Here is a 21596-nt window from a genome sequence, read left to right on the forward strand (position 1 = left end):
TTAGCAGAGTGCTAGACATAGTAAGCACTTAACTACCACAATTATTACCTCTGCAGAGAGAGAGAAAAAAAGTGACACAAACATATAGAAGAAACTGCAGTATAGATGGCCTTCGCTTGCTTCATTTTGTCATTCAAAACTATAGCTGAAAAATCATTTACAACTCAAATTAAGCCTATGTTTAAATGTGATGACTATGCTGGGTGTTTTCGGAGGATGAGGGGGTTGGAAGAATTGCTTGTGTTGTCTGAAAAACAGAGACAACATTGTTTATATCCTGTTTGGACTTCACAATGGAAGGTGCCTACCGCTCCTTGAATGAATGTTGTGATAGGGTTGAATGGTTGCTGTCATTTCAGAGATATGAAAGTTAACGAATGAATGGTGTGACAGACTGAACTGTGTTATGAAACTGTCAAATGTGATGGAGTGCTTTAAAGTAGCGCCTTCTGGATGCATTATTTCACAACAAAACCACACTATTTTAAAAAAGGATTGCTTGGAAAAAAAGCAGACATTATCTGATCTTTCACAGTCTTTTCTGAAAACAATTATGGTCTATGTTCTCTTTACTCATTTTGTGTTTCAGGTATGTGCTGGATGGATTGCCAGAGTTTTCCCAGCATTAGTGCAACTGTTTTTTTCTGTCTCATGATGCTGTTTTTGCTGATCAAAAGGAAAAATAAAGCTTTTAGAAGCACACTTGTATACTGCCCCAAATCTTCTTTATCTAAGCACAGCTTTTCCACTGAACAAAGAATGAACTGAGAGCACTCATACAGTTGCAAATTTGGTCTAGTCAGTTTCTGAATCACTGCCTTCATAGGAGGATCGCAAAACCTTTCATTAACATTAAGATTAACCGTATCCCTGGGAAACAGGTATTTTCACTTCCATTCTGCAGTGTGCATTGCTTGTCCTCTCCAATTAATCTCCTCCCCACAGAATCCAACAACAATCTATAAAAGCTCTCAATCCTTGCAAGGAGTCCAAAGTATTGTTCAGTGCTGAAGCAGGTTATGAAAGGAAGCTGTAATTTTCCTTCCATGAGTAAAATCTATCCATCTGGGATAGTTTAAGTGAAGTCCTGAATTTAAGTAAAGTCCTGACCAAAGTCATGGACTAGATAAGCTCTTACTGATCTTCCAATGATATGCTTTTTGTGTTAATAACTTCAGAGAAACAGGCACTTTTGCCTTCCACCCTCCCAACCTCCTTCCACCCTCGTCTGGCAGAGTTAGGCAAATAATGTAATGTAATGCTGAAGAAAACTAACGACACAGAAATAAATACAGGCCATTCTCTTACAATGCATGCTTTTGCTAGATGCTTTGGATAGGGTTAGATGGCAGAGTTAGGGAACATTCTTCCGATAACACGCATCTGCCTGGATATAGCACAGTGGGATGTCTGAAGAAGTGGTTGTGTGCATATCATCGTGTGGGACGTTCTCTCAGAATGCATGCTATTACTAGACATTTTGGATAGGGTGAAGTGGCAGAGATAGGGAACATTCTTCCAAAAACATGCATCTGTCTGGATACAGCATAATGTGATGCCGGAAGAAATGGTTTTGTGCACACCATAATGTAAGTTTTCCTTAACACAGAGTTCATCAGGAACATACTTCCTATATTCTCAGAGCTTCTGGTTAACAGAAAGCTAGATTACAATGAGTTTCACCTTTTCTTACTTACCCGTACATGATGAAGTAGGAAAAGGACAGCCAGCAGGAGGGGCAGGGAGGGGAAGAAATGGACAAACTGGCTCACGAATCACTAACTGAGAACTGGCTGTAACCTTCTGCCCTCTCTTGAGGGCAGCCATCATCTCCATCCAAACTGCTACTACGCTGTTCCAAGCACTTATCCTATCTCATGCTGCCTACTGCATCAGCCTCCTCACTGATCTCCTTCCCTCTCCCCACTCCACCTTTTACTCTCTTGCTTGGATCATTTTTCTAAAAATCCTTTCCGCCTACATCTCCTCACTCCTCAAAACCTCCCAAACAGAAACCCCTTATCATTCGCTTTAAAGCGCTCAATCAGCTCTCTCCCACTCCTTCACCCCCTCTAACACCAACCAACCCACATACCTCAGTCTTGTCTAACTTTCACACATATTCTGCCTCTGGCCTGGAACTCCTTCCTGCTTCATATCCGACAGACCACCATTCATTCTCCCAACCTTCAAAGTCTTATTAAACTCCTATCTCCTCCAATAAAGGAATAATAAAGGAAGCCACAGTAGAGAAACATCACCCACTCCCCTCAGCAATCAATCAATCAGTGGTATTTACTGAGCACTGAGCACTTACGGTGTACAGAGCACTGTACTAAGCACTTGGGAGAGTATGGTATAACAAAGAGCTCACAGTCAAGGGAGGAGACAGCAAATAAAATAAATTACAGATACATACATAAGTGTTGTGGAGCTGAGGGTGAATAAAGGGTACAGAAATCCAAGTTCAAGGGCCACACAGAAAGGAGAGGTAGTAGGGGAAATGGGTTTAGTCAGGGAAGGCGTCTTGGAGTAGGTGTCACTTTAGTAGGGCTTTGTCGGTAGAGAGAGGGATCATCTGTCAGATAAGAACGGGAAAGGAATTCCAGGCCAGGGCAGGATGTGGGCGAGGGGTCGGCAGCGAGACAGAAGAGACTGAGGGCCAGTGAGCAGGTTACTATTAGAGGAGCAAAATGTGTGGGCTGGGTTGTAGTAGGAAATCAGGGAGGTAAGATAGGAAGGGGCAAGATGATTGAGCCAAAGCCAATCAAAGCCAAAGGTAATGACTTTATGTTAGATGCTGAGGTGGATGAGCAACCACTGGAGGTTCTTGAGGTCTGGAGAAACGTGGAATGAACTTTTTTTTTAGAAAAATGATCCGGGCAGCAGAGTGAAGTATGGACTGGAGTAGAGAGAGACAGAAGGCTGATGCAATATTCAAGGTGGGGTAGGATAAGTGCTTGGATCAATGCGGTGGCAGTTTGGACAGAGAAGAAAGAGCAGCTTTTAGCGATATTGTGAAGGTAGAATTGACAGGATTTGGTGACAGATTGAATATGTGGTTTGAATGAGAAAGATACATTGAGAATAATACCAAGGTAATGGGCTTTTGAGACAAGAAGGATGAGATGCTGTCTACAGTGATGACAATGTCTTGGGGAGGACACGGTTTGGGGGTGAAGATGAGGAGTTCTTTTTTGTACATATTAAGTTTGCAGTGTTGGCAGGACATTAAGGAAAAGATGTCCTGAAGGCAGGAGGAAATGCGAAACTGCAGAGGAGAGAGATCAGGGATGGAGACGGAGATTTGGGAATCATCTGCGTATAGATGGTAGTCGAAGCCAACTCCCATCAACTATACCATGTGGGTCAAAAGTCGACCCATATGCTTCCCACAACAGGAAAAGGCAAAATGCTTTTTAATAGTGAACATACCACACATGGCCGGCCACCAATAATATTAAATCCCAGAGAGCCAGAATCACGATGAAGAACAAGCGTCAGTGTCTTCATTTCTTCTCCCTGCAAGGAACAGGCAAATTACTTCAAACACTTTTATGAACACCACAGAATAAGCTTTGTTTTTACCTGAATGTGGCATTGGCTTATAGTTATTGGCCTGATCATTTGAGAATTTAGATTTTCATTTCCAAGGTCTACTGAGGACCACTTTTCCGTGTCATGCCACAACCTCAACTTGACAAATTACAGACATTTGCAGGTAGTGTTCAGCAATTAAACGTTTCTGAAAATTGCCATGGTACAAAAGTCCTATATGAAAACGTTCAGAGCTGTCTAGACAAGACTGATGCACATGTTCCATGAATAACTATTGAATCAGCAAATGCATTTTTATGTTGATTGCTCTATCATGTAGTGTCTAGACTGATACGTTAAGTTTATTTCTCAACAGTCCTAAACAGCTTAATTCACGTCACAAAGAGGTCAAAAGCAAATTTCCGCCCCCCTCACCCCCCCTCGCACATACACACACACACACACATACATAGCATTGTTATTTGCGCCTGTGAGAATCCAGAAAAAGAAATGCATTAGATGTCAAGTACAGATATAAAAGCTTCAGAGTTTAACTGTACCCTATTTTAAGGAGCCACAGAAGTCCTTAAATCAAACTATCATGTACTATTAAGTGTAAGCTAATGGCCACACTATACATAAGTAATGTTAAACTGTGCAAAGGAAGATCCTTTTTATAAACAGAAGCTATTGGGTATGCCTTAAATATTGTTTCCAAATATAACCATGAGTGGAGAAAAAAAAACTGATGCAACTTAAAAAAAAAAAAAAGCCCCATTAGTCCTTCCCTGGGAAAATGTAAGCATAGCACTGTTACACATCTGAATTATTTCTTGTGATCAATTACCTATACCGAGGAGTTATAACGTTTTTGCCTGCTTCATTCCATAGTCAGACAACTCACACATAGTGGCACACAGTAAAGTTAGAGGTCTTGATTTTTTTTTTTTTTTACTTTACAGTATTTTCCTGAATCTCCAGGGAAATAAATATTAGTTATTTGGTAGAAAAGTAGTGTACTTTCACAGAATGCACTCCCTGAAAAATAAAACCACCTCCTCTGAGCTCCTCTACCCGGTGATTTTTGAGTAATCCTACGTTTATCACCATATTCTTCATTGCACTGGTTTGACTCCATATTTGGCAAAGATAACTTTGACCAGTAGAGCCAAGATTCATGAAATCATGACTAATGGGCTTCATTGTGTAGGAGGTATCTCCTTCCCGGGAGTCAACAGCCGTTATCCGATTTCTAATTTTAAGAGCCAAAAACCTTGTATCTTGGTATATCTTGGCAAAAGGTATTAGTCACCAAAAGTTGCAATAATAAAAGCATAACTTCTCTGTCAAGAAAAAGACTAAAATTTTGTTTTTTACGAGCACTGAAATACTTAAAATACAATTTTGTAATAGGGTATAACACACCCAGCATTGTTATTTGGGCCCATAAGAATCAAGAAAAAGAAATGCATTAGATGTCAGGTGCAAAATTGGTGGAAAATCCTGATTATAATCCAATAGTTTAATAAAAAGAGAGCCGATTTGATGTGCAGTTCTTGTCCAGTCTATAAAAGCTTCAGAGTACCACTGTACAGTATTTATTCACACAGCAATTCATAAATACAGCAATGTATTTTCAATAAAAGTGAACCACTACAAAATTATCTAAAAAAAGCATAGTCATTCTTACTTAACTGACAACTCGTTTTCTCTATTTTTAATAGTTGCTACTAGGCAAAAGACAGTTAAAACATGGCTATATATTAGACACAATTTATCTACAATAAGATGACCTCTCAAATGAAAAATAGCAAACTATGTATATATTGAGAACCTACTGAATGCAATGCACTGCATTAAGCAACTCCACAGAACTGTACTCTCCCAAAAGCTTACTGCAGTGAACTGCATAAAGTGAGGGCTCAAATACCACTGACTGATTGACTAAGTGTTTGGGAAGTACAACAGAAGCATGAAGGCACATCTCCTCCAAGAGGCCTATCCCTGACTAAGCCCTCCTTTCCTCTTCTCCCACTCCCTTCTGCATAGCCCTGACTTGCTCCTTTAATTCATCCCACCCCTCCCAGCCCCACAGCACTTCAGTCACATACCTGTAATTTATTTATATTAATGTCTACCTCCCCGTCTAGACTGTAAGCTTGTTGTGGGCAGGGAATGTGTCTGTTTACTGTCATACTGTACTCTCCCACGGGCTTAGTACAGTGCTCTGCACACAGTAAGCACTCAAGAAATATGACTGAATGAATGAATTTTCTGCCCACGAGGAGCTTACACTCTAATGGGGGAGATAGTCACAGGCAGTGGAATCAGAAAAATAAAATTGAGTGATCAGCCATACACATACATGCATATATACATATAAGAATTGAGGATCTGTATATCAGTACAGGATGCTTCTGAATGGTTGATTAGTCAGGGACGCCTCAATGGAGGAGGTGAGATTTTAGGAGGGCTTTGAAAGCAAGGACGGTTGAGGTTTAGGGGACTGAAAAGGAAGGGAAAAATGTTCCAGAGCAAAGAGTGCAAGCTGGGGAGTAGTGAGTGAGAAGAGCCACTAAGGTAGAGAGAGCTGGTGGAAAATCTTAAGCCCATTGGAAAGGAGTCTTTGCTTGAGGCAGAGAGAAATGGGCAACCTGTGGAAGCTTTTGAGGAGATGTGAGCTTAGGGCTGTTTTAGGAAGACAATTTGGGACTGAAGCGGGCAGAGGTTAGAAGCAGGGAAAACAGTGAGAAGGAGGCGGCTGATATAACAGTCCAATCGTTTGTTGGCTTTGGTTTAAAAAAAGGACAACACTAAAAATATATACCTTGTTCGAATTAAGCTTGTAAAGAAAATGAAAATAAGGTTTCTTGCTCTGTTATAGTAGAGGGTTGAAAATGTTAGGAACACATAAGCTTTTGAGGAAGTTATCATCCATGTCTGGTTTTCATAACCAATTAATGATAGAAATTGCAACAGTTCCATATTAATTCCATGCAGATGTTTCTGGTTTGCACATTTTTCTTTTCCTATGTCAGTTTGGCTGGTGCATTTCTTTAAGAAATAGTCACTATACTATTTACCTCAAGCACCTCATCCTTGGATGTCCAAATTTTTTTGAAAGCTAGCCCCCAAAACCACTTTCAAAAAGCCAACAAGATAGGCCTGGAAACCCAGATTTCTAGTTTTAATAACAGTTTTAGTGACATCGATCGTTAGGCCAATGCCTAAGCTTACTCCCCTGAAGTAAGTTGGACACTTTGGGAGGAGAAAACATTATTTTCAAACCACAAAGGGAACGCTTAGGCTGTTACTGCAGCATTAAACAGTCCCGCAATTCAAGGTGACCAGAAGTTCCACATCGTGTGAAACCCACCCAAACTGCAAGAGCTCACCTCACCATTTGAAACATGGCCAGCAGGACACTCCCAAAATGCCCACTCTAGGCCAGGGTGGTGGTATATCCACAGCAGAAGGAGCAGCAGCAGGAAAGTAGAGGGGGAGAGAGGTTGAAAAAGCAGTCAAAGCTGTCCTTCCCCTGCCCTACCCTGAATGCCATGGCCACTTCCACTGCAATTGCTTCCTCTTTTCCATTTCTTTTTCCCCCCCTTCCTTCTCTCTTTTCCACTTTCCTGTTCTATCCTTTATGTTTTCTGTTTTCCCCCTTTTCCTTCATGTGACCCCTCTCCCTCGCCTCCAACTCCCCAGTCTGCCATCCACCGCAGCTTGCTGAACGAGTTGTGTTCTTTCCAAAGTGCCTAACTTATTACAGGCGCTATTATTATTAGGCACTGGATCTGGGCTCACTGTACTTTGCTGCTTTGCCTTTTGGAACTAACTACTCTCCGAGTTTACTCCCAATTCTAATCTTCATTTGCTTGGAGTCACAAAGGGTCGCACCTTCATTTTGTTTAATGCCTGTTGAAATTGAACAATTAGGCTTAGCCATGGTGACCCAAATAGAAAAAAAACAAAAAACTACCTATAGGCGGGAGAGTACTTGGTTGGACATGAGGAAAAAATTTTGGATTATAACATATTGGAACTGGGATCTTCTGGAGTCTCCTTTCCTGGAGCTCATTATGAAAGGAACATACAAACATCTGGCCTAGATGGAAGAAACCGGACCAATGACCTCCTGAGGCCCTTCTAGCCTTAAGAATCCCTGATTTTAAGGAAGACGGCATAGGAATAAGAGAAAGAGAAAAGCAGATATTCTAAATGCAGGTCCCTCTTTCTTCTTTTTATTTTAATGATGAAATGTAATTCTTCTATCCCTTTTTCTTTTCTTGATTTTTGCCCCTTTTGATTATTATTCCTGCTCTGATTTCTGGAAGCCATATTAACACAGTACTTAACTTCTAAACTTCAAATAAATCCCCTTCTATTCTCTGCACTGTAAAAAAGAATTATTCATTAACTTGTCCTAGTCTCAGAATACATTGCAAAGCCCTAGGGTTTTTAGTTAATTGGGATACAAACGATAGAACTCTTCACATGTGCAGAAAAAATATGTTTTGGCCTCCAGTCTTGCTTGCTGGCACCTTGAGCAATAGTAGCAACTTTGCTTTAACAAGGTCTTTACAAAGGTGGGTCGGGGACAGTCACCACTACCCACCGGAAGGTTTGCTTTAGAGATCTGTGCCCTGGATATGTGCAGGGTAAGGGGTTCCCCCATTTTGTGCCCTGCTCCACCCACCTCTCCCCTCAAAAGGCTACGGGGCCAAGGAAGAGGATGATAAAGATCCTGAAATAGTCAACTGGGATTAATGGAATCAGCCGCTAAATAATTCAGGGTCTCCTTCACTTTGACTGGGAGACCGGGGCAAAGACGGTTAACTGAAGAGTATTTCCTTGTTGAGCTCTCTGTGGGGATCGAGTTTGCCAACTTTGGGGAAGCAACGTGGCTTACTGGAAAAAGCACGGGCCTGGAAGTCAGAGGACTTGGGTCCTAATCCTGACTCTGCTGCCTGTTTGCTGTGTGACCTTTGGCAAGTCACTTGACTTCTCTGTGCCTCAGTTTCCTCAACTGTAAAATGGGGATTTCATATTTGTTCTCCCTCCTACCTACAGTGTGGGACAGGGACTCTGTCCAACCTGATTAACTTGTATCTAACCCAGAACTTAGAACAGCGCTGGATACATTGTAAACATTTACATTAAAAAAAAAAAAATAATGAAAGCTTCACTGAGGCTACAGTGCCTCCTTACTATCTACCAATCCTTTTCCTGGAAGCCAACCTTTTTTTCTGGCTTCTTTTTGAGGTTATGGAGGAGGGTAAAAGATGAGATAGTTTCTAAAGCACCCTCTTCTACCGCTACCTACGGAGTATACTGCAGGATTACATGACATTTCAGGTGAAGTAAACTCATTGTGGGCAGGGAATGTGTCTGTTTATTGTTATACTGTACTCTCTCAAGCACTTAGTACAGTGTTTTGCATGCAATAAATATGACAAATGAATGAATGAATGAAGAATGGCTGCCACTAATACACAGCAAGCATATTTTCTGCCAAGTAGCAGGCCGGGATTTCTTATGGTCTAGTGGGTTCCTCAAAATCTCTGCGGGGAAGGTCAGGGCAATTTCACAGATTGGTAAAATGAAGCAGTGAATTGTAACAGTCACTCAAAGGGCCTTCCCTTAGAGGTGAAGTAGGAATAAATGCCACTAGAGAATGCTGTAAAAAGGCAGGGTGGTTTGAGTAGGGCACTCGTCGTTACAGACTCATCCATGCAGAAGTTAGAAAATAAAGGTACACATGATACTTCAAGTAACATGAAATGGATTGAGTCTGTTGTACAAATTCCAATTTGTGCTTTACTATCAGATGTTTCCACATCAGCAATACCAGAAAATTTGAGGTTGGAAACCCACAGATTTGATTTGCAATACACTATGAATTAAAATGTACGAAGGAAGAAACATATGCCAAAAAACTTAATTAATCCATTTAAAAATGAGGAACTCTTTGTACTTTAATTTTACTATTGATCATCAACTACCAACGGAAACTTAACTGGCAAGAAATGGGAGCCTAGTAGGGACCGCTAATCAAAATAAAGTTTCCTAGCCCTGCAAAAAAAAACAACCCCCCCCCCCAAAAAAACACCACACACACACCTTGGGGTGGGACTATTTAAAAGTTGGTCAACTGTGCTCCGTGTTTACAGTCTTTTTCCTTCACTGTACTATTTTGGCATCACTATCTGATACAACAATCCAGGGCTCGGAAGCTTGGAAACTCGCCAGACCCAAATTGGTACAACAGCTCCTGAAGTCAGTTGATGACAGTGTCAACATGGTCTTTTTCAAAAATCTCTTCTGCACAATGAGGCCCACTTCCTGATTCTACTAGTTTCAGAAACTAGCAGACTAAAACTTCCCTGACTGGAAAGTTGCCCAGCTTGCTGGGAAAGATGGAACTGACTGACTGCGAGACCACGTATCTGCGGTGACATGACACCTTTCAGCTTTCTGGAGATTATGCAAAGCTCTTGCAGACTGCTCCATGTAATTGGGAAACAACACTTTTGCTGATTAGCTGACAAGAACCTCCATAATGTGGTATTCGGCAGTCATGCACGTGACTGGGGGTGGTGGGGAAGGGTACCAGAAATCATATACTAGAGTAGGGGGGCTGAGCTTTCTTCATTGCCAACACCCAGATATCCTTCTTACAGTTTTGAGTGGCTTCAAGTTGATCTGTAAAATATATTGTATGCAAAGCATCCCTCAATGCAAACTCTCTCCCAGAGTAGTACGGGATCATATGTTGAAGAACACAAAGAGAGGAATTCTAAAGCTTGGGCCAAGAGAAAAATCAGTCACTTGGATAGGGATGGGAAAATAGATGGTCAGTGAGTTACTGAGATGCAAAGGCTAAGAAGAGGAATTTCAGAAGGCAAGCACTGTAAGGAAGATGATTTTTTACTTCAAGACTAGTAGAGAATCTCAGAAGTAAAATGGAGTCAGCCAGTGATTGATAGGCTGAAAGAAATACATCTTCCCAGATAGATAAGAGAAGTCATTCCAGGGAAAGTCTGCAAGGTTTTTAAACTAAAGGACATTTTAAATTGAAATACAATTTTAAATATACTAGAAAAATATAAAGGAATAAGTGGAGTTTTTCAGTGCGTCACAAGTTTTGACTTTGGTTTTCATACTCAGCAATATTTTCAAATGCCCTCTGGAAAACTCCAAACATATTTTACCTTAGAACGCCATCTGATCTTGGTTTTGCTAACTTGATACTCTCCTGTTTGTTTTAATGGAATTTTCTAAGCGCTTACTAAGTGCCAGGCTAATCAGGTTGGACACAGTCTCTGTCCAAGATGGAGCTCATGGTCTTAATCCCCATTTTACAAATGAGGTAACTGAGGCCCAGAAAAGTGAAGTGACTTGCCCAAGGTCAAACAGCAAACAAGTTGGTGGAGCCTGGATTAGAACCCAGGTCCTCTGGCTCCCAGGCCCGTGCTCTTTCCCCTAGGCCACTCTGGTTCTCCTACCTCTCTGACTGCTCCTCTGTGTCCTTTCCTCTTGCACCTCTCATCCCTTAATCACGAGTGTCCCACAAGACTCTGCTGAGTCCCTTGCTCTTGTTTCTCTTAGCTCACTCTCTTGAGAAACTCATACACTTGCATGGTTTTAGAGACCATCTCTATGGGGATGACTCAAATCTCCTTCTTTAACCCCACTTCTAAACTTGTCCATTTCCACTGACAATATCACATCCTCCCTGTTACCCTCACTAATCGATCCCACATTGCCTTTCGCCTCTGGGGCATTCATATTTTGATGAACTGAGGAGCAGTGTTGCTTAGTGGAAAGAGACCAGGCCTGGGAGTTGGAAGATCATGAGTTCTAATCCCTGCTCCGCCACTTGTCTGCTGTGTGACCTGGGGCAAGTCACTTAACTTCTCTGCGCCTCAGTTACCTCAGCTGTAAAATGGGAACTGAGACTGTGAGCCCCACGTGGGACAGGGACTATGTCCAACTCAATTTGCTTTATCCACCCCAGCGCTTAGTACGGAGCCTAGCAGGTGCTTAACAAATACCAGAATTATTATTATTCTCTATGCCTCAGTTTCCTCTTTTGTAAAATGGGGATTCAATACCTGTTCTCCCTCCACCTTAGACTGTGAGCCCCCATGTGGGACAGGCTCTGAGTCCAAACTCTTTAATTTATCTATCCCAGTACTTAGAACAGTGCTTGACATATAGTGTTTAATGTAATAATAATAATAATAATCTGCTGGCATCCATCCGGCCAACTCAATCTATCTAAAACCTACTTATCTTCCCACTTAACTTCCCCATGTCTAATGATATCATTATCCTCCTTGAGATTCAAGCCTTGGTATCATTCCACAACCCCTCCCTATCATTCTGCTTTCACACCTAATCAACCACTAAAACCTGCCAATTTTTCTTCAAAACAGCTAAGGAATCTGACCCTTCCTCTCCACTTATAAAGCTACTATCCTAGTTCAAGCACTCTCCATGCCATGATTAGACTACTGCATTGGGTTCCTTGCTGGTCTCTCTGACTTCAACATTTTCCCCCTTCAGTCCTCACTCCATTCTGATGCCCAGATCATCTTTTCAAAACATCGCTCAGCACACATCTCTCCCCTCCTCAAAATGGTGGTCCATTTCCCACAGCCACAATTAAAATCTTCTTTCCATTGGCTTCCAGGTTCTCCATCTTACTTGTTGGCTCTCCTCCCCTTGTACTCCCCAGCTCACACTCTTCCCTCCTTCCATATCCACCTACTACTTGTTCCGGGTCACCTGTCACTGCCCTCCAGTCACTTGCTCACATTGTCCCCAGGGCCCAGAACTCCCTTGCCCACTTTAAATCTATCAGACCTTAATCCTCCCCACACTAAGAGCCTTCCTAAAATCTCATCTCCTCCAACAAGGCTTCCCTAACTAATAATCAGCACCCCAAATCTCATCAACCTTTCAGACACCTCTGGCACTCAGGTATTTATTTACGCTTATCCTTGGCACTTGTGCATATACCTGCCATCTACTGAAAATTACATTTTACTTGTTCTGAGCCCACTGCTTGTGAATATTTCTTTGTCTCCATTAGAGTTTAAGCTTCTTGTAGGTATGGAATGTGCCTTGTGCTTCTGCTGAATTTCCCAAGCACTTAAATACAGTTCATTCCAGTCAGTAGGAGCACAAATATTATTACTACTTCCACATTTTGTTTCTCTGTACCACTTAGTCTCCCAATAAACTGTAATGAAGCTGAAATTAACACTGTTCTGTTTGTTTTCCCATTCTAGAGTCAGCATATAAAAATCTCTGTAAGTTTGACAGTTACCTCATGGGGGAAGTCAAATAATCCCAGTGATTTGTTTCACATCTTAAAATAGCTATACATTTCTTGCTGATGGAACGGGGAGATTTGGGAGAGGGGGAAAGGATTGAAAAATAGGTATTTGGGGAAATATTGGAGAAAACGTCCTTGTCAAACCAAGAAATCGAGGCAGACTAAATGCCAGACATCATTAGAGGACCTTGGTGAGTCCACAACAAGCTGCCTTATTAATGACTGTTTATGATCCCACGAACAACAACAAGGGAGATACTTTGCAAAGGCACTACTGGGCTCTGAGACAGGTGATTGCTGGCCTGTGGAGCTTGGAGGGAGGCATGGCTTTCTCTCCCTGTCTACCCAATAACGGGCCTGGACCAATCAATGACTGCCACGTACAGCACCAGATGCCACACCTAAGGCAGATAAAAGGTGCTTGCTTTGAAGTTCCCCTGTCTCTTGCAGGAGACAGAGGAAAGCACCAGCAGCAGGAGAGCAGGAGAGCAGCAGAAGCATGCAGAGAAGCAAGAAGGATGCATGCTGAGAGCAGCAGGAGAGGCACAAGGAAGCAGAAAAAAGAAGCATTGGCAAAAGGGGCTCCTTTGATCACAGACTGGTATTGGACCCTTGGTGGAGTGAGTGAGTGTGTGTATGTGTCACTCCCTTGCACACTGGTAAAACTAAGTCAAAAACTTTCCACAACTGACCTTGGTGATTAGACGTGTGGCTTGAACGCTAACTACGTGTCACTGAGGCTCCCCCGGACCAGGAAGGTCCTGGTTGGTACGAGCCAGGGGCTCGTGACGAGGATAGAGTAGAAAACTCTTTTGAGGTATTCTCAAAATAAAAAATACTCATATATAAGTTAAATATGTGATTACATTAATGTCCATGTAGGGCCCAGTGGAGGGTGAACCAAAGGGTTTGAAGGATGTAAGTTCTGCCCTAAAGCACTTCTTCCTCCTCCCCAGTGACATGGTCCCACATCTCTGCACCTTCCAGTGGGACTCTGGACTTCTCCAGAGCTCCAAACCCTAAGTGGGAAACTGCCTCTTCTATCAATCTGGATTCTAGATTGCTGCAGCTAAGCAGGTCACCAGAAGGGGGAAGGGTGATGGTCAGAGGCTGGTCACTTCAGCAAAGGACTATGCCCACCTCAGTCCTGTGAGGTGGCCGCCCTCCAGTGCTCAATAAATACCACTGAATGAATGAAGGACGGGGTCTCTGGATCACAGGGCCTGGGGCAATTACCCGAAAGTAACTGCTGAGCTAAGGCTGGACTGGCAATAACCATGAATCAGCCTAGAGAGGAACGGGCCCTGTGCCACATTATGCATCTGTATTCCCGGCTGAAAACCTCTGCTCTATGGTAATTGGGGGCCATTGATAGCACAGATATTCCAAAAGCCTCATTTTAGACTGCAATTGAAGTCCCTTAACCTTTTGAGCAGAGCTTCTCCAAAGTACAAAAATTAGCTAACTGGGATTTCATCTCTTCTTCCTCACCCAGAAAAGCCTCTACTGGAGGGTCCAATGAGCAATGAAATTGCCAAAAGGAAGGCAACAAGAGAAAGAAGTAGGAGCTGTGGGCAAGGGACACATCTATCTACTCTGTTGTATTGCACTCTCCTGAGTAATTACCTTTGATGGCATAAAAACCTGAAAATCAAATCCTAAAAGACGGGCTGTTTGCTTTTCAGGACAGCCACTTCAAAAATAAGGTACCTATATCAATATTTTCCTTAAATTTCTAGCCTTTCCTTACATAGAATCTTCTAAAACAAATCAGGGTACACTGCCATCCAGGATGCAGATCAAATTTTATGAAGTTCTCATCTGGACCTCTAGTCTATAAACTCCTGTAGGTAGGGATTGTGTCTACTTTATTGTATTTTACTCTCTCAAGCTCTTAGTATAGTGTTCTGATGATGATGATGGTATTCGTTAAGTTCTTACTACGTGCCAAGCACTGTACTAAGCGCTGGAGTAGATACGAGGTAATGAGGTTGTCCCATGTGGGGGTTGTCCCATGTGGGGCTCACAGTCTTAATCCCCATTTTACAGAGGAGGGGACTGAGGGCCATTCATTCATTCATTCAATAGTATTTATTGAGGGCTTACTATGTGCAGAGCACTGTACTAAGCGCTTGGGATGAACAAGTCGGCAACAGATAGAGACAGTCCCTGCCGTTTGACGGGCTTACAGTCTAATCGGGGGAGACGGACAGACAAGAACAATGGCACTAAACAGCGTCAAGGGGAAGAACATCTCGTAAAAACAATGGCAACTAAATAGAATCAAGGCGATGTACAATTCATTAACAAAATAAATAGGGTAACGAAAATATATACAGTTGAGCGGACGAGTACAGTGCTGTGGGGATGGGAAGGGAGAGGTGGAGGAGCAGAGGGAAAAGGGGAAAATGAGGCTTTAGCTGCGGAGAGGTAAAGGGGGGATGGCAGAGGGAGTAGAGGGGGAAGAGGAGCTCAGTCTGGGAAGGCCTCTTGGAGGAGGTGATTTTTAAGTAAGGTTTTGAAGAGGGAAAGAGAATCAGTTTGGCGGAGGTGAGGAGGGAGGGCGTTCCAGGACCGGGGGAGGACGTGACCCAGGGGTCGACGGCGGGATAGGCGAGACCGAGGGACGGCGAGGAGGTGGGCGGCAGAGGAGCGGAGCGTGCGGGGTGGGCGGTAGAAAGAGAGAAGGGAGGAGAGGTAGGAAGGGGCAAGGTGATGGAGAGCCTTGAAGCCTAGAGTGAGGAGTTTTTGTTTGGAGCGGAGGTCGATAGGCAACCACTGGAGTTGTTTAAGAAGGGGAGTGACATGCCCAGATCGTCTCTGCAGGAAGATGAGCCGGGCAGCGGAGTGAAGAATAGACCGGAGCGGGGCGAGAGAGGAGGAAGGGAGGTCAGAGAGAAGGCTGACACAGTAGTCTAGCCGGGATATAACGAGAGCCCGTAATAGTAAGGTAGCCGTTTGGGTGGAGAGGAAAGGGCGGATCTTGGCGATATTGTAGAGGTGAAACCGGCAGGGCCAGAGAAGTGAAGTGACTTGCCCAAAGATAAGTGGCAGAGCCAGGATTAGAACCCACGACCTCTGACTCCCAAGCCCGGGCTCTTGCCACTGAGCTACGCTGCTTCTCTGCTTACAGTAAGCACTCAATAAATACTACAGTGCTTTACTAAGTATGGGTCTAATAATAATCATTATGGCATTTGTTAAGCGCTTACTATGTGCCAGGCACTGTTCTAAGTGCTGGGGTAGATACGAGGTAATCAGATTGTCCCACATGGGGCTCAGTCTATTCCCATTTTACAGATGAGGGAACTGAGGCACAGAGAAGTTAAGTGGCTTGCCCGAGGTCACACAGCAGAGAAGTGGCGGGACCAGGATTAGAACCCACGTCCTCTGACTCCCAAGCCAGTGCTCTTTCCACTAAGCCACGCATAAAGTGGAAAGCAATTCTTCACAAAGCTATAGCATCAGTGGTATTTATTGAGCACTTTTATATATTCAATCCTATTTATTGAGAGCTTACTATGCGTGCGGTACTAAGTGCTTGGGAGTCCAATATAACAACATACACATTCCCTTACCATCTAGAGGGGGAGACAGACATTAATGTGAATAAAAAATGACAGATATATACATAAGTGCTGTAGGGTGCATACTAGATGCAGAGCACTATATTAAACACTTGGGAGAGTACAAGAGACTTGGTAGACACGATCCCTTATTGAGCGCTTACCTTGTGCAGAGCACTGTACTAAGCGCTTGGAATGTACAATTGGGCAACAGATAGAGACAATCCCTGCCCAATGAGGGGCTTACAGTCTAACCGGGGGAGACAGACAAAAACAGTAGCAATAAATACAATCAAGGGGATGTACATCTCATTAACAAAATAAATGGGGTAATAAAAATATATACAAATGAGCAGATGAGCACAGTACTGAGGGGAGGGGAAGGGAGAGGGGAAGGAGCAGAGGGAAAGGGGGGTAAAGGGGGCTTAGCTGAGGGGAGGTGAAGGGGGTGGGGGGGGGCAGAGAGGCAGCAGAAGGAACAGAGGGAAAAGGGGAAGCTCAGTCTGGGAAGGCCTCTTGGAGGAGGTGAGCTCTCAGTAGGGCTTTGAAGAGGGGAAGAGAGTTAGTTTGGCAGGGGTGAAGAGGGAGGGCATTCCAGGACAGCGGGAGGACGTGGGCCAGAAGTCGACGGCGGGATAGGCGAGAACAGGGGACAGTGACGAGGTGGGCGGCAGAGGAACGGAGCCTACGGGGTGGGCAGTAGAAAGAGAGAAGAGAGGAGAGGTAGGAGGGGGCAAGGTGATGGAGAGCCTTGAAGCCTGGAGTGAGAACTTTTTGTTTCGCGCAGAGGTTGATAGGCAACCACTGGAGGTTTTTAAGAAGGGGAGTGACATGCCCAGACCGTTTCTGCAGGAAGATGAGCCGGGCAGCATAATGAAGAATAGACTGGAGCGGGGAGAGACAGGAGGAAGGGAGATCAGAGAGAAGGCTGACACAATAATCCAGCTGGGATATTATGAGAGCCTGTACCAGTAAGATAGCCGTTTGGGTGGAGAGGAAAGGGCGGATCTTGGCGATATTATAAAGGTGAGACCGGCAGGTCTCGGTGACGGACTGGATGTGTGGGGTGAATGAGAGAGCCGAGTCAAGGATGACACCGAGGTGGCGGACCTGAGAGAGGGGAAGGATGGTCGTACCATCCACAGTAATAGGGAAGTCAGGAAGAGGGCAGGGCTTGGGAGGGAAGATAAGGAGCTCAGTTTTGGACATGCTGAGTTTTAGGTGGCAGGCAGACATCCTGGTAGAGAGGTCCTGGAGGCAGATGGAGATACGAGCCTGAAGGGAGGGGGAGAGGACAGGGGCGGAGATGTAGATCTGTGTGTCATTTCCATAGAGATGATAGTTGAAGCCGTGGGAGCGAATGAGTTCACTAAGGGAGTATAAATGGAGAACAGAAGAGGGCCAAGAACTGACCCTTGAGGAACCCCTACAGTTAGAGGAATAGCACATAACATACTAGATACAGGGTCCCTTGGAGAAGTGGCCACATCAGTGAAGAGCCACTGTTGTAAAGTCCCTTCACCTCTCTAGGCCTCTGTTTCATCCAGGTCAAAGACTTGGAGGCTGCCATTAAGCCCCCACCTGCCTCCTTGAGATAGGGTGGAGGGGGTGGGGTGCAAGAATAGATGGGACAGAGCTTGGAGTTCCTGGTGGCAGTAAAAATTTGAGCTGTTTTAAATACCATTAATGAGTCACCACGTGCCAGATCCTGAACCAGGCAAAGCATGAGACATGGTCCTCTACTCCTTAATCAGACGGGAAGCACACTAGAGGGAGGGAGGGAAGGAATATGCTGCAGAGAGAAGGCTTGGGTGATGGTGAGGAAGTACCAGGTTTCTGCAGTCTCCGAGGGACAGGGTAAGGATCCCGGGGACAGTGGCACTGATGACATGGGTCCCTTTAAATTGTCGGGGTAACCTGGCGTTATCCTTGACTCCTCTCTCATTCAACCCACATATTCAATCCATCACTAAATCCTGCTTGCTCGACCTTCACAACGTGGCTAAAATCTGCCCTTTCCTCTCCATCCAGACCGCTACCACTTCAATCCTAGCACTTATCCTATCCCACCTTGATTACTGTAGCAGCCTCCTTGCTGACCTCGCTGCCTCCTGTTTCTCCCCACTCCAGTCCACACTTCTCTCTGCTGCCTGGATCGTTTTTCTACATGTTTCCCCACTCCTCAAGAACCTCCAGTGGTTGCCCATCCACCACCGCATCAAACAGAAATCCCTTATCATTGGCTTTAAAGCACTCAATCACCTTGCCCCCTCCTACTTCATCTCATTAACTCTCCCCCTAAAACCCAGCCCGCACACTTTACTCCTCTAATGCTAACCTTCTCACTGTACCTTAAACTCACCTATCCCCCCAGTGACCTCTCACCCACATCCTGCCTCTGGCCTGGAATGGCCCCCCTCTTCATATTTGACAATTACTCTCCCCACCGTCAAAGGCACATCTCCTCCAAGAGGCCTTCCCTAACGAAGCCCTCCTTTTCTCTTCTCCCACTCCCTTCCACGTCGCCCTGACTTGCTCCCTTTATTCATCCCCCCTCCCAGCCCCACAGCACTTAGGTACGTATCTGTAATTTTATTTATTTATATTAATGCCTGTCTCCCCTTCAAGACTGTAAACTCACTGTGGGCAGGGAGTGTGTCTGTTATACCGTTCTCTCCCAAGCGCTTAGTACAGTGCTCTGCAGGGAGTAAGTGGTCAATAAATAAGACTGACCGACAAACTGAAGCAAAGAGACAGTGTGAGGAAGGCCAGCGTGAAAAAGGATCCTCTAGTCCATCCAACTCAACTGGGAATTCCTTCTCCACCACCTCCCCTTGTCCCATCCTACCCAGTGGGCCTCAGTTCCTTGACTTTGAGGCAGTGGCAATGGGATCCATTGGTCTGAGGCCGCAAAGGGGAAACATGGAAAACTGTTGGGGGGTGGGGGGGGAGAAGCAACTCCAACGCCTCCTTTTGCCTCCACCACTCTTCTTTCATTCATTCAATAGTATTTATTGAGCGCTTACTATGTGCAGAGCACTGTACTAAGCACTTGGAATGTACAATTCAACAAGATAGAGAGAATCCCTGCCCAATAATGGGCTCACAGTCTAAACGACTGTCTAGTTTAGACTAAGGTTTAGACTACAGATAGTCTAAACCTATCTTCTGATAGGTAACTCTTAGGTTCTGTTCAGTGCAACAAAACCAGACTCCACCCTTTAGACATCCTGGAGCTCACTGTGGGCAGGGAATGTGTCAACCAAGTCTGTTGCAGTGCACTCTCCCAAACGCTTAGCACAGGACTCTGCACACAGTAAGTTCTCAGGAAATATGAGCCCTTTGAAAGGACCAAGATAGGCAAATATTAGTAGCTTCTAGTTTATAACAGACCTTTCTTACTTCTACTAATCTAAGCCTCCAGGACACTCCAGAATTCTGATCGCCTCCCATAAAAGACTTTCCTCTTCCCAGAAGCAAAAGGATTTGCACACGACATTAACGTCTCTGACGACATTAACGTCTCTGATGACATGAACCATGGCCTGGCAAACCAGAGTGAACCCTAGATCATGACTAGGAAGGTTAGTAGATTCAAAAGTGATTTCTGAAATGATAAATAGATCTTCTTGGTGATTTATCTTTTGTGGCTAATTCCAACTATTAATCCAAATTTTTAACTGTCTCTGACCATTCCCATAAAGGAAGATAACAGATGGGGAGGAAGCCATCCTATTGAACTCACCAGCATTTCCACATCTATGGTATGGAAAGTCTATTTGGTGCAATTCTGAGGTGTGGAAAGTGTGTTTTCAGTGGTGCATGGTCTTAGAAATGAGTGTTCAAGGTGGCTCCAACATCTGGAAAACCTTTCTATGCAATCGTTAGACTACAGTCATTCATTTCCGGTGGTCACGAAAGGTAAGGAATCTGTTTCTGTAGTTTGGGGGTGTTGCAAACTGGCTGGGGGTGGATCTACCCAGACTGGAAAAAAACTCTAGAATTGAACCTAACCACTACTGGGAAACCATTCTGCAGGTTATCACCCTTCTTCAGCTTCTCCTTTTTACTCATCCTGAGCAGGGCCCATTTCAGGCCAGTCAGGAGAAGATATAAAGTGCAGCCCAGCCTAGACCTCTAAGGCCTTTGGTTGGAGCTGACCAGACAAGAGAAACCCTCTGGAGAGCTGAGCTGGTCCGGGGAGCACCAGAATATCTGATCAGCCTTAGAGGAGTCCTGACTCAGACTTTCTAAAGTAGGCCCCATCCCCAGGACTGCTCTGATCCAATCCAGTCTGAAAGGAGGTTGGGTAGAGGGGAAGACCCGGTGGTCAACGCGCTGTCTGGAGAAATTCGCAGCACTCTAGTCAGAAATTTATCTATTCATATTAATGTCTTTCTCCCCCTCAGGACTATGAGCTCACTGTGGGCAGGAATGTGCCTTATGTTGTACTCTCCCAAGCGCTTAGTTTGCACACAGTAAGCCCTCAATAAATACAACTAAGGAAACATTTGGTGCATTTTCTGTGATTCTATAACTAGATGGAATAGAAACACAGATAGGTGCATTTAAACCCCCATTTTGTCTACCATCATATTACTATCTGAAGGCCATGCCTTGACAAAACTTAAGGAGCTTCAGTTGGGAAAAAAAAAAAATTCCAGTGCGGTGGTGCTGACTTTTCATTTTGAGCCCAGAAGTGAACAGAGGAAAAAAAAGGAAAGAAAGAGGGAGGGCAGGGGAAATAGAGAGAGAGAGAAACAACATCCCGGCTCCAGTCTCTGCCACTTTCCAGCTCCGAGGGGTGAGGTGGGGTGGATATGGCTGCTTTGGCTCAGTGGAAAGAGCATGGGCTTGGGAGTCAGAGGTCATGGGTCCGAATCCCAGCTCTGCCACTTGTCAGCTGTGTGGCTGTGGGCAAGTCACTTAACTTCTCGGTGCCTCAGTTACCTCATCTGTAAAATGGGGATTAAAACTGTGAGCTCCACGTGGGACAACCTGATCACCTTGTATCCCATCCCCCCAGCACTTAGAACAGTGCTTTGCACATAGTAAGCGCTTAACAAATACCACCATTTATTTTTTTATTTTTTAAAAACCTGCGGTGGCAGAGCCATTAACCACCAGCTTCACTCCTACAGCACCAG

At 44.4% G+C, this 21596-nt stretch overlaps 1 protein-coding gene across 1 annotated transcript in view; it reads right to left on the reverse strand.

Annotated features, from left to right (window-relative positions):
* The window catches only part of PDZRN3 (PDZ domain containing ring finger 3), a 271788-nt gene that overhangs the window by 247375 nt on the left and 2817 nt on the right, over positions 1-21596 (reverse strand). The window contains exon 2 of the mRNA XM_029051249.2: positions 3436-3522. Coding sequence (XP_028907082.1) covers positions 3436-3522 — 87 coding nt within the window. The remainder of the gene's footprint in view (positions 1-3435; positions 3523-21596) is intronic.

Source organism: Ornithorhynchus anatinus, chromosome X1 (assembly GCF_004115215.2).
Source record: "Ornithorhynchus anatinus isolate Pmale09 chromosome X1, mOrnAna1.pri.v4, whole genome shotgun sequence".
Lineage (NCBI taxonomy): Eukaryota > Metazoa > Chordata > Mammalia > Monotremata > Ornithorhynchidae > Ornithorhynchus > Ornithorhynchus anatinus.